The following is a 12,245-nucleotide window of genomic DNA, read 5'->3' as shown; positions in this document are numbered from 1 at the left end:
GGAGCCACATGATCTGCATTGAGCACCTCAAATCATAAAACTTCCGCTCTTTAAGATAGTCCTATTTGACTAAATTTTAGCAACTGCCCCTAGTAGTATCTTGAATTCATGTCGATTCTCAGATGATACTCCTGCGAAGTACCACATGATATTTTACAATTTAAAAAGGTACTATGTAAAAATGTTAGCTGTTTCAGGCTTATCTTAAATTGAGAAACTAACAGCAAATTCTGGTACCAATAATGAATGTAAAGTTTCAAAAACATGTACTAGCATTTTAAGTTTGTGGTAGATGCAAATTTGAAAAGAAAATTAAAGCTAAATACTCACATGAGGGAATCAGGAAAGCTAAAGAAAATGAAGAATTAAGAAAACAACAAAAGGAGTAAGTAAAGAATAAGAGTTTTAACATAAAGCAGGAAGAATAAATTGTAAGGAATTGAAAGATTTGATAGTCATTAAAAATCAGTAGTTTTGAAATACAAATAAAAATAGTACCAAGGAAAGAAAATACCTCAATATAAAGATAAGCTACAGTTTAAAATAAATTATGTCATTCTAATAGCTGTGAAGTGTGCTTTAGTTTTGACAATTGATGCAGGTTAGACATTTTCAAACTGTGACATAACAATTCAGTGGCATGTTTATGTCAAGTTAAGGGATTCCATCTCTTTCCAGAAAGTTAACAGTACTCATTTTTATCAAGTGTGAAAGTCTGCACTAAGAAAAATCACTTTCATAATAAGTACATTATGTTGAGGTGGTCAGCTCCCTGATCATTCCACTGACCAAGAAAAGGTAAAAGTCTCGTAGTCAAGATTATTTAAATAGTGCACAAGAATAAATTCAATTGGTTTGAAATGCAAAATTTTCAAGTGGTGGATAAGCAACACCAATGTTTTTCAAACAAACAAAGTGTTTCTAACCACCTCACAGGATTTCTTCAGATACTACAAACTGAGCTGTACTTGCCCAGTGAGTTTAGTTTTCAACCTCTTCATAAAAGAATGCTTAAAATAGAACTTAGAAAACATTTTCAGTTCATATGCACCTCAATTTAATAAAGTTAATAGTACTCAGACTACCAAATTCAGACACTTCAGATCTGTCCAAGTTTAAAATCAAATTCTATATGGATATTTTATGGCAAGCATCTTTGATAAAGCATTTCCTATTGAATAAAAAAACATTTTAATGAATGTACAAAGTATATTATTCAGACTGCAAAATCATGGTCCCCAAAGAAGAATCATAAGAGCCTATACCTGAAACATTAACTTCTCTTTGCACCAGATGTAGTCTGACTCAAGCATTTCCAGATTTTGTTTTTGCTAACATCTTTTTGGAGCAAATTTTTGTTATTACCATACAAAAGCAAAATGATCTATTCTTAGTTGCAGCTACCAAGCAAACCTGAGACAATTAGACAAAAACGTAATCATTAGATGCACGATAAATGATTTTAAAATGTTTTCATTCCTGTGATGTCTATATAAGCACACCTTGGTTTAAGTGGGAGGAAAGATATTTCTGCCTGCAAGATCTGGAGTAAAAGAGCCTGCGAATTTAATCTAATTTGCAATGTGTTTGAACGACACAATAAATAAACTTACTCAAAACATTAACACCGGCTGAAAACTGCAGAAATGGGAAGGGTATGTATACAAGTACCCGGTACACACAGACAATTTCTTACTACTTATGCTGCCCCAGTGGTTTGTAGCATATACCTCGCGCTGTTATTTTGTATTAGTAATGTTTAATCAGAATAGTTTTGCACACCTCGGATTCATCATCCAGGCAGCCTTGACATTTAACTACATTGCTACCATTAGGTTTATTGCCTTGCAGATGGTAGCAAATTAAGCAGGTCATTCCTACATTTGCCATCCAGTTAAGGACAACAGGCCATCCTCCTGGAAGTGGAAAGTCCATGGGCAAATCTGCAAGACCTGTAATTCCATTTAGTGAGGGACCAATACTGAAAGAGCAAACACAAAGGTATCTCAAACTGAAGAGCTTGTAGGTTTCTAAAAAAAGTGAAGATGCAGAGCTTTAGGACCACTGTGGAGCAAACTCTTCACAAGAAAACATTTAACCCAGCTTCAATGATAGGGCTCTGTGACAGCTGCAGACACAGTAGTTGCTAAGATCCGATTCCCCAGTGCAAGACAGCATCTGATGCCTGCCAGCACTAAAGCCTGTATGCCTCTCCTAAGATTTCAATGCTGTGCACAATTAAGTTTAAACTGCCTTGTAATCTGCCCTGATTAGGTAGTTGACAGAGTCTGTCTTAGGGAAGAAAATCCAAGACAAGAATATGGTTGGAAGTGGACCCAAAGGGCCTCAGAACATTTTTCCATGGCCTTCCGCTTTGAAGGATTTTGAAAAATAAAATTTTCAAATGACTTATTCTAGATATCTTCGTCAAAGAATGAAGGTGGTTCCTAACAATTTCAGCATTTAATATCTATTACTAATTGATTTTGAGAAAACATTGGTTAGGCACCATCTTGACAACTCAGTGGCTTGCTGGCACATTTCAGAAGGTAGTTAAGAATCACATTACTAAAGGCATGGCATTACATGGCAGAACTGAGTAAAGACAGGAGATCTCTTACCCTAAAACAAAAACCAAGTGGATTTTCCAAGAATTCGATAGTCACATGGTCTCTATTACTTACAATATCTTTCCATTTTATATTTAAATATCTTAATTTTCTAGCTGTGATACAATGTGAAAGCATTTTTAGAAATCAGACCACGATTGCATTATTAATTCAGTAACCGCTATGTCACTACTGTTAATGTTCAATTATCCACAATACTCTCCACTGTTACTGATGGTTTTGCATGATATGAAGTAAATTAACAATAGTCCTAAACTGCTCTGTGAAAATAATCATTCAGGCCTCTGTGTATCCACAAAACCATATGAATGTTCCACTAGTGATGTGAACAGTGGGGAAATAAAACTAGGAAGTGAAATTCTGTATTAAAAAATCCAAAATAGACCAAGGATCTCTCAAAATATTACTGATCCATAATCAGCACCTACAGTTTGCAACTGTCACAAGCAGTAATCCACGTGAAGAAAAATCAAAACCGTGGTAAAACAATCAATCATAAGCATTCTAGCTCGCAAGTGGAACCATACAAGAAGTGCATATAACTTGTATACAATGCAACTAGAGGTGATTTACCAATCCAACTGCAAATGGACTATGGAAGATTGAAATATTAATCTTAAACAGAATTAGGACTAAATTAAAAGTTGAGAGATACTGGAGACATTCCAGGTTATATCGAAGATGGGATTCATAGATGCAATATCATTTGGTGTAATAAACTTATTAGTGAATTCTTTGCTGGAGAAAATGAAATAATCCACCAAGCAGGTTCTCAGGAACAGCTATTGGTCTGTTCCAGAATTTAACAGGCTGATCTAATTACACCTCATTTCTATGTGCCCCAGAAAAGCTTTGGAATTAGCCAGGTTAAATGAGAGGTTATAAGGATAGGGAGGGGATGCTCGAGGGGCTTGGCACAGACTCAATGGACTGAATGGCTTCTTTCAACACTCAGGATTCTATGACTTGTAACTTTTCTTCATCAGAACAAGCAGCAAATTTGTTGTCCTGGGAATGGCAATTTGCAAACTGGTTGCTTTATATTATACAAGAGTGACTTTGATTAATAAGCAGTAGTTATTGTCTGTAGGGAGCTTTACAGCACTAAGATTGTGACACTACATTTTTAAAGCCATTTTCCCTCAGGAAAAATGAATGACGTCATGATTGATCACTGAAGCAGAGATGCCCATATTTTCTCTGCTTCTGCTGTACAGTTATAGATTCTGACAACCAAAGCAACAATTGATTTTGGCTAAATGTCTCATCTTCTCCATCACGGATTGAAAGAGTGACTTGATATTTGCATATTTATATAGAAATTATTTTACTTGAATTTATTAATACAAAATTCTTGAAAATTGCAGCAAAATATTGCCACCAGGTGGCCAGCTTTAACCCTTTGTTGTAGGTCAGGTATATCTACCAATAAGTCGGTTATCTCAGGTCAATTAAATGCAGACTTAAGATGAGAGAAAGCCATGATGGGTGTAATAGCAAACAATTGTAATAAAATAAACCGTAATATCAAATTATAATAAACCTAATTCAGCTTGATTACACCATTCAGAATTTTTATAAAGGCTGAAATAAGTGTCACATTGGTAATCACTTGTCCTCAATTTGAATAACTTCTAGCTTGAAACTGTTCAGGTTGTCGAACAGAAAATGATTGTTTACCTGACTGCATGAAGATCAACACTCTAAAAACAGATATTCTGCCATTAAAAACTTAAAATTCAGGGACGTTATACTCTGCAAATCTCACCGGCCAAATTCCAAGAGAGTGGAGTGGACTCTGGATTCTTCATCCACCAACTCTTCTGCAGCAACCAACCGTTTGTACTTGCGTTGTGGTTTATAAACGTCCTTTGAAATTAAAATAATTCAATGTTCTAGTAAACATGCAAACAAAACAGCCGAGCTTTCAATGCAGTAAAGCTTCAAAAGGTACAACACAGAGGTTTTATCCAACAAATTTCAACACAGGGTATATGATCAAAAGTTCGATGAATTGAAATAAGTTTACAAGACAAATTTTAAAATGAGAGCTACTGGATGCAGGTTAGAATAAAGGCAATGGAGTGAGCTTAAATTTATGTTGGGTAGACGATGAGAGGTAGATCAGGAAAACAATAGAATACTCAAACCTGGAATCAGCCAAAAGGATTCAGATGTGCTGAGACAAGGATGGAGTCAGGTGATATGTTGGTGGAAGGAGGTGATCTTAAACATAGATATATGGTTAGAGACTCATTTTGGATTTAGATACAACACCAAGGTTGAGGACAATCTGATTTAACCTCAAACACTTGCCAGAGAGGGATGGAATTGCGTGGCTAGAAAATGAGAGAGTTTGTTGTGGGCCAAAAGATTATGGCTTTGGCTCTCCCAATACTTAGTTGGAAGAAATTTCTGTTCAAGCAATGGTGAATGTTGTCTAAATATTGACAATCAAGAGCCTGCGAAAGGACACGGCAAGTTAAAATGCATGCAAAGTCAAAATAGAAGGAAATTAATGCAATTAATCCTATGTTAATTATTTGATTTCAAGTGATTGAGACAGTCAATGAATTACTCATTTTTCACATGACTGCATCCCAGAGTTCTGAAGAAGGTATCTAAGGAGATTGTGGAGGTAAGGTTAACATGCAATTCAGTTGGCAAATAGGAAGTCAAATGCAATGTCAGCATTTATTTCAAGAGAGCTAGAATACAAATGTAGAGATGCATTGCTGAGGGTGGAAAAGGCTCTGGTCAGACTGCATCTGGAATACTGAGAGCAGTTCTGGGCTCTGTATCTAACGAAGGATGTGCTGGCCTTGGAGGAGGTATATAAGAATGGTCCTGGGAATGAAGGGCTTTTCACAGCAGCGGCTGAGGACTCTGCGTCTGTACTTTATGGTGTTTAGGAGGATGAGGGGAAATCTCACTGAAACTTACAGAAAAGGCCCAGGTAGATTCAATAGGGAAAAAAGGTTTCCATTGATAGGTGCAACTAGGACCCATGGGCATAGTCTCAAAGTGAAGGGTGACCCTTTAGAACGGAGTTGAGGAATTTCTTCAGTCAGCAAGTGAGGCACTCAGCCTCCACAGCCTTCTGTGGCAATAAGTCATTAAGTATATTTAAGACAGAGATAGATAGGTTCTCGATTAGCCAGGAGATCAAAGGTTGTTGGGAGAAGGCAGGAAACTGTGGTTGAGTAACATATCAGCCTTGATCAAATAGCGGTACAGACTCAATGGGACAAATTGCCTAATTCTGCTCTTATATCTCATGGTCAGATCTAAGAACATAACATTAACAAGCTATGCAACAGAAATCAAAATCTACAATATTTGTTCCCAAAACATCAAACATATTAGAAAAACCTATTCCTGATGGATATAGCAGTATATTTTAAAACATAAAATTTATGCATAAATATTTCCAGCATAACGTTTTTACTTTTAAACCAGTTTTCTTTGACAATTCAATCCTATAAGCAATAGGTGGGTGGAGCTGTAAAAGATGTCCTTCACTGCACTGCCTGCTCTTGCTATAGTTTTCATGCTGATTGAAGAGAGCTAGATAAAATTAATAGTTAGGAACAAATTGAACGTTCAAAGGAAACAGTCAGGCAGTTTGCAAAAATAGTATGCTCCAGAAGATTGACTGTAAAAGCAAATTTTAGGCTTTACTAGCATTGGTAAGATTTGCTTTAGAAAGCAGAGGAAGTTCACAACGTCCCTTTGGAGTTTACATTTGGTAAAGCCTTCAATTATCAGGAGGAAATGTCCTTTTAGAATACAAACCATACAATAGTTTATCTAATACATCTTTCATAACAGCAATTTAAATTGTAATTCTTGCCTTTACAACAGGCAGATACATCATTAAAATTTATCAAACCACATTTACATTACTCAAGTATCAGTGTGATTATGTCATCTTATAGTTAAGGTTTTCTAGAAACAGAGCTTTATTGGGTTCAAAATCTCTGGTTTCCACGTCGCTCTGCTCCGTCACTCCTCTCGTCAATCACCTCTCTTTCACTACCTTCCACACTGCCTATCTACATGAAATTAAAGAACTGTGGATACTGGAAATCACAAACAAAAACAAACTGCGAGACAGACACGGATTTGCAGCATTTGTGGACCGAAAGTAGAAGTAATTTGTGGGGCCCAGGGACCACTTTTCAGAGCCGTTAATTCTGCTTTCTCTCCACAGATATGCCAGACCTGCTGTATTTTCCAGCAATTTCAGTTCTTGTGCCCATCTACATGCCTCTTTATTCAATTATTCTACACTACTGTTTCTTTTGGGTCATTTGAGAAAACCCCGAAATTACTTCCCCAGTGATATATCAACTCTTCTTCCCCCTCAACTTTAGAACTAATTATTTTGCCCGATTGTATCGGTCATGATTCAGTGCGTGATTGACTAATCCTTTTAAAGGAATAAATGCAATGCAAGATAAATTACACAAAGAATAGCTGCATAAAGTACACTTGAGAGCGAGGATAACCAAGCAGAATTTGAAAATAAATAAAACTTTCCAAATGATAACGGGCACAGTGGTTAGCACTGCGGTCTCACAGCGCCAGAGACCTGGGTTCGCTTCCCACCTCAGGCTACTGACTGTATGGAGTTTGCACATTCTCCTAGTGTCTGCGTGGGTTTCCTCCGGATGCTCCGGTTTCCTCCCACAGTCCAAAACCGTGCAGGTTAGGTGAATTGGCCATGCTAAATTGCCCGTGGTGTTAGGTGAAGAGGTAAATGTAGGGGAATGGGTCTGGGTGTGTTGCGCTTCGGCGTGGACTTGTTGGGCCGAAGGGCCTGTTTCCACACTAAGTAATCTGTAAATAACAGTGATACTTAATTTGCATAATACATTTTTCAGTAATGGAATTGGGAGTGACACAGATGAAAGTCAACTTTTTTAATATAATAAAGGAATTTCTACTCACAGAAACTTCTATGACTGTTTTCATAGCCTTGTCTTTGCGCTGCTTAAAGTCATCATCCTATTACAGAAAAATTCAAAAGAAAATTTTATAGAATGGACTTTAATAGAGCTGTTACCAAGCATCTTAAAAAAGTTTCACTAGTTTTTTCTAATAATAGAAGCAACTCAAAAGTGAGTATTTTGGTGATGAATGTTTTGATCCCTTTTGTTTATTTGGAATTAGTTTCTGAAATCAGCATACAAACTTCCTACAACTAAATGACTAGTACACAGTCAGCATTTCGGTGCATTCAGCAGAAACAGGAAGTTGTTTTGAGCTGGTTGCAAGATGGAGGCAGTCTGTAGTGAAAGGGATTCAGACTGCAACAGTTCAAGAGACTTACGCTAGCATATGTCACTGGTATTGTGTGTGTATGGTGGCGAACGTAAGCAGCTCTCTGAAAAGTGTGCAAAGTACTTTAATAAAGTTACTACTTGGCAAAACAGGGACATGGGAACCTACTGGGAATCTGTTAGCAACACTGAACACTTTATTGCAAAGACTTAATTCTGAGAAGAATGTAATGTGATCAGCATAAAGAGAAATGGTCCTCTCTGCAATTCAAAGCACGTTACTCACAGAAAGAAAACACACAGTTTACTCAAAGGCATTTTTAGTCAATTTGTGCATTAAAGGCTTTAAAATGTGAAAATTCATTCTCATTCTAAGTGCAAGTCAACTAAGTGCAAGAAAATTGGTCTTTACAGAAATTTTAACACTTTCAAAAGGTAACAGTCTCAAAATTTCCAATCCACATAAAGTTTCTGGGGGGGGGGGCGGGGGGACGGGGAGGTTAAAGAAGAATTTGATTTACTAGCAAACATCATGAAGGGATATAGTTTTACGTTTTACATAAATTTGGATTTTAGATGGAGGTCTTTATAGAGAACTGATTGAAATAGCTATTCAAAGGTTCACAGACTTAGTACATCCAGAGTTAAAAGTGTAGTTACCAGATTCTCTCTCCTCTATTATTAATGATTTTCAGCACTTCTCTACTTTTGATTTCAATTTTCTAGTCAAACATTAGAACGTAAAATGAAAAAAAACCAAAACAAATGGCAAAATTTACATATCTTCAAGTGTTTCATATTTACATTATAACAATAATTTAAACGAACTGGGAAACTCACCTCAAGCAGACTGTGAGTTTTTTGAAATTGGGAAACTGAAAAAGATCGAATGTAATCTCCCATCTCTTCTCTGGTCTCAATTGCACGTTTTACCAACCACTTGAAAATGAGAATAATGGAGGTGAAGTGTTACTCAGCAAAACTGTAATGCTGTTTCTCATTTGCCTCAAAAACTTATCCAAGATTACAAATACAGTAACAAAATTTACAACTGCCAACCCAAAGGTTTCAGCTAATGCAAGTCTACCTTCATAATAGCTGTTTTAACACAGTGGTAGATCCAGAGAGAGAAAACAGAGAGAGCCAAAAATTGTTAATTTAAAAAAAACACTGAAAATAATGACAACTTGCTGCTGATTGTATGCAAAATCTTGTAGGATAAATGTACTAAGATTATGGGTCTTTAGAAGGATTCTCTGGTGAGATAGCACTCAAAGCAAGCAAAGGGCGTTAGAATAGAAACCCTTAAATTTGAAACAGAAACAAAAGCATTCAAAATCAACTAGAACAAATCTAATCTAATCTATAAATGTAGGGGTATGGGTGGGTTGCGCTTCAGCGGGTCGGTGTGGACTTGTTGGGCCAAAGGGCCTGTTTCCACACTGTAAGTAATCTAAAAAAATTAGGCATTTCTACAAATTTTGATGAACTCTTCTTTGAAGATACTCCAATGCCTCAAGGAATCATGGCCAATGATAGAAAGTGAATCAAAAAAGGATTTAAAATCAACTTACAAATTGGTAGTTTTTGCTACCTAATAGTACGCAAGTGCTTTTAATTTAAAGTAGCACTGGAGTCAATCACAATTTTATATCAGATATATGACAAACATGATTCAATTATGGAGCCACTCGAAATTTCCATGAAAAACGGCTTTTTATCTTTAAAAGAATGAATCACATTTGTAGAGGTAACAGTAGCAATAGTTTCATGATGTCAAACATTAAGGAACACAAGTAATTTGTATTTTCTGAAGCATTGGGCTCATTACAAGAATGCTGCAATATTCAGAACAATTAAGTTTTTCAAATTACAGAAATTATCTTTATTAAAACTGACAACTGGTCAGAAACAAAGTCCTTACCTGAACAACAGGGAATATGTGTATGAAATCCAGACCTTGGATCTGATGTGGTTCTAAACGATGTGGACACTTCATAGTTGGCAAAACAGACACAATCTTTTCTGTCAATGCTCTGTGTAAAAACATAATGCAAAAATAACCTTCCAGTCATATTATAAGGTAATTACAAGATAACTGGAGAAAAGGTATCCCATAGAATACTAGCTATAAAGAAAGATGATTGTGATTTTAAAGTATGACATAATTCTGTTTTATAGCATTCATTGAAATCTCATGCAGTCTTTCAGTATTCAAATGTGATGTTATCTGAACCCTATATTCATGTCCACAGCCCTCTAATGGTGATTAATTCTGTTCCAGCATTTCTCACTAGCTGATACATCCGAGCTTCCAAGCCCATTTGCTTAACTTTTCACTGTATCTTGTCTAGTTTTTAAAAACATCCTCAAAACCTAAGTAGATGTGCTTTTTGTCAACTCTTCATTCCTAAGAATATATCAGGCAAAACACATTCTTATCTGAGCAAAGAATCAAGACATTTTATAACATTCAAATTTTCACAATAAGACAAGTGATTTTAGTCATTGTTTAAACTTCAGCTATTATATTTCATTCAACCATGAAGATTAATCAAAATATTTCAAGCAACTTACATTTTCTGACCAATTGTAGAATTTTCTTGAAAAAGCAAATCAACATCAATATCAAAGCTGCATGTTGTAATACACCACGTCATCCCACCCACAACCTGTGAAGAAAATGAAAGTCATACTTTTCCCAAAATTATAAAATGAACAACAAATAGCTTTATAAACAGATATAATAAGCGAAATTACTTGATATGGAACAAAATCTATGAAGCAAAGCTTGTGTTCCATTTTATATTTCTGCCCATCATTCAAAAATCCATAAAGTTAAAACAGCAATTTTCAACATAAAAATTGAGCACAGGTACTCACTCTTTTTCTTTTATGCAGGCACCAATTTTTATCCAATACAAGCAATCATATATTATGACATTTAAATATGAACTGTGATTGATCATTATGACGTGGCTAGCTGGCAAAAAAGTCACATTAATCAATTCCAACACACTTCGACTGCTGGCCATGAATTAGAGTAATGACAACATATTTACAACAGTGAAATTATTAATTTGGTAGGATAGGAAGAGAATTGAATTTACAATTCTCACCTTGTCAAATGGTGATAATCCTTTAATTCTTGCCCTGAAGTATCCAGCAGCAACCAGCAATTCTAAAATTTCTGTCAATTTTATACTTTGCTCCTCATCTTCACGAGTTTCAACCTGTAAAGAGAAAAATCTGATCATTACTGTGACAAAAATTGCACTTTATCGTCTTACTTTAAAACTCCAGTGTTGTCAATGGACCAGCAATTAAGGTCCTTGTTTCTCAACTTCCTGTGGCATAGACACCCACACGTTAAATCCAACTGCAGTCTGCTTTCTCAGAGACCAGCCTGTGGTCCTCTGGCAGTAGAGCAGCTTTAATCCAGAGACCCAAACCAAAACACTTAGGAGAAAAACTAATTGCTGAAGAAACTCAGCAGACTTGGCAGCAGCTGTAGAGAGTCTAGATTAGAATGGTGCTGGAAAATCACAGCAGTTCAGGAAGCATCCGAGGAGCAGTAAAATCCGACGTTTCGGGCAAAAGCCCTTCATCAGGAATACAGGCAGAGAGCCTGAAGGATGGAGAGATAAATGAGAAGAGGTTTGGAGAGAGAAAGATTGAACATAGAGGCCAATCCAACTCTTCCTTGGAACTGAAGGAAATTAGAATATTTTTATTTTATTTAATCATTCATGGGAAATGGGCATCTCTGGCCAGGCTAACATTACGCATCACAAGTTGTTCTTGAGGTGAAGTGCCTTCTTGAACTACTATAGGGAGATCAACAATGCCATTAGGGAGAGTTTCAGGACTTTAACCCAGTGACATTAAAAGGAGTGTAAATATATTTCCAAATCAATGCACAGAGTGGCGCGGAGGGGATTACCTCTTATACATTCCCCCAGCCTATGGATCAGTAATCCATGTGGAACATGAACTAGATGAAACACTGAGGGTGACAAAGACAGGGAATGTAGCCTGGTGGGGGCTGCAATGTTCACTAAAAGGGGTGGCTCAACAGCAACACTGACTGAACTAGATAAGATGTACAAGACATCCAGTAAAATCATGGGGAGTCAAATTTAGTTAATATGAAACTCCAGTTGTGGTTACAGACCCTTCCACCCAAAAAGTCCACACCGATTCTCCGAAGAGTAACCCGCCCAGACACATTCTCCTATTATCCTAGATTCACCCCAAATCAATGCATCTAACCTACACATCTCTGAACACTACGGCAATTTAGCATAGACTATTCATCTAACCTGCACAT

General features: G+C 36.5%; 1 protein-coding gene across 4 annotated transcripts in view; it reads right to left on the bottom strand.

Moving 5' to 3' along the window:
- Positions 1-12,245, bottom strand: part of ccdc93 (coiled-coil domain containing 93) — a 65,625-nt gene that overhangs the window by 51,423 nt on the left and 1,957 nt on the right. For 2 of the 4 annotated variants that reach the window (XM_043694006.1, XM_043694004.1), the window contains exons 2-8: positions 11,035-11,148; positions 10,493-10,587; positions 9,840-9,951; positions 8,756-8,854; positions 7,584-7,640; positions 4,399-4,499; positions 331-348 (exon numbers count right to left, since the gene is read on the bottom strand). In XM_043694006.1, coding sequence (XP_043549941.1) covers positions 331-348; positions 4,399-4,499; positions 7,584-7,640; positions 8,756-8,854; positions 9,840-9,951; positions 10,493-10,587; positions 11,035-11,148 — 596 coding nt within the window. The remainder of the gene's footprint in view (positions 1-330; positions 349-4,398; positions 4,500-7,583; positions 7,641-8,755; positions 8,855-9,839; positions 9,952-10,492; positions 10,588-11,034; positions 11,149-12,245) is intronic. The other 2 variants (XM_043694007.1, XM_043694005.1) reach the window with 1 other exon arrangement.

The sequence above is a fragment of the Chiloscyllium plagiosum genome, chromosome 7, assembly GCF_004010195.1.
Source record: "Chiloscyllium plagiosum isolate BGI_BamShark_2017 chromosome 7, ASM401019v2, whole genome shotgun sequence".
NCBI classification, from domain to species: domain Eukaryota; kingdom Metazoa; phylum Chordata; class Chondrichthyes; order Orectolobiformes; family Hemiscylliidae; genus Chiloscyllium; species Chiloscyllium plagiosum.
Note: the sequence above shows the minus strand (reverse complement) of the source record. Positions and strands in the feature narration are given on the sequence as shown.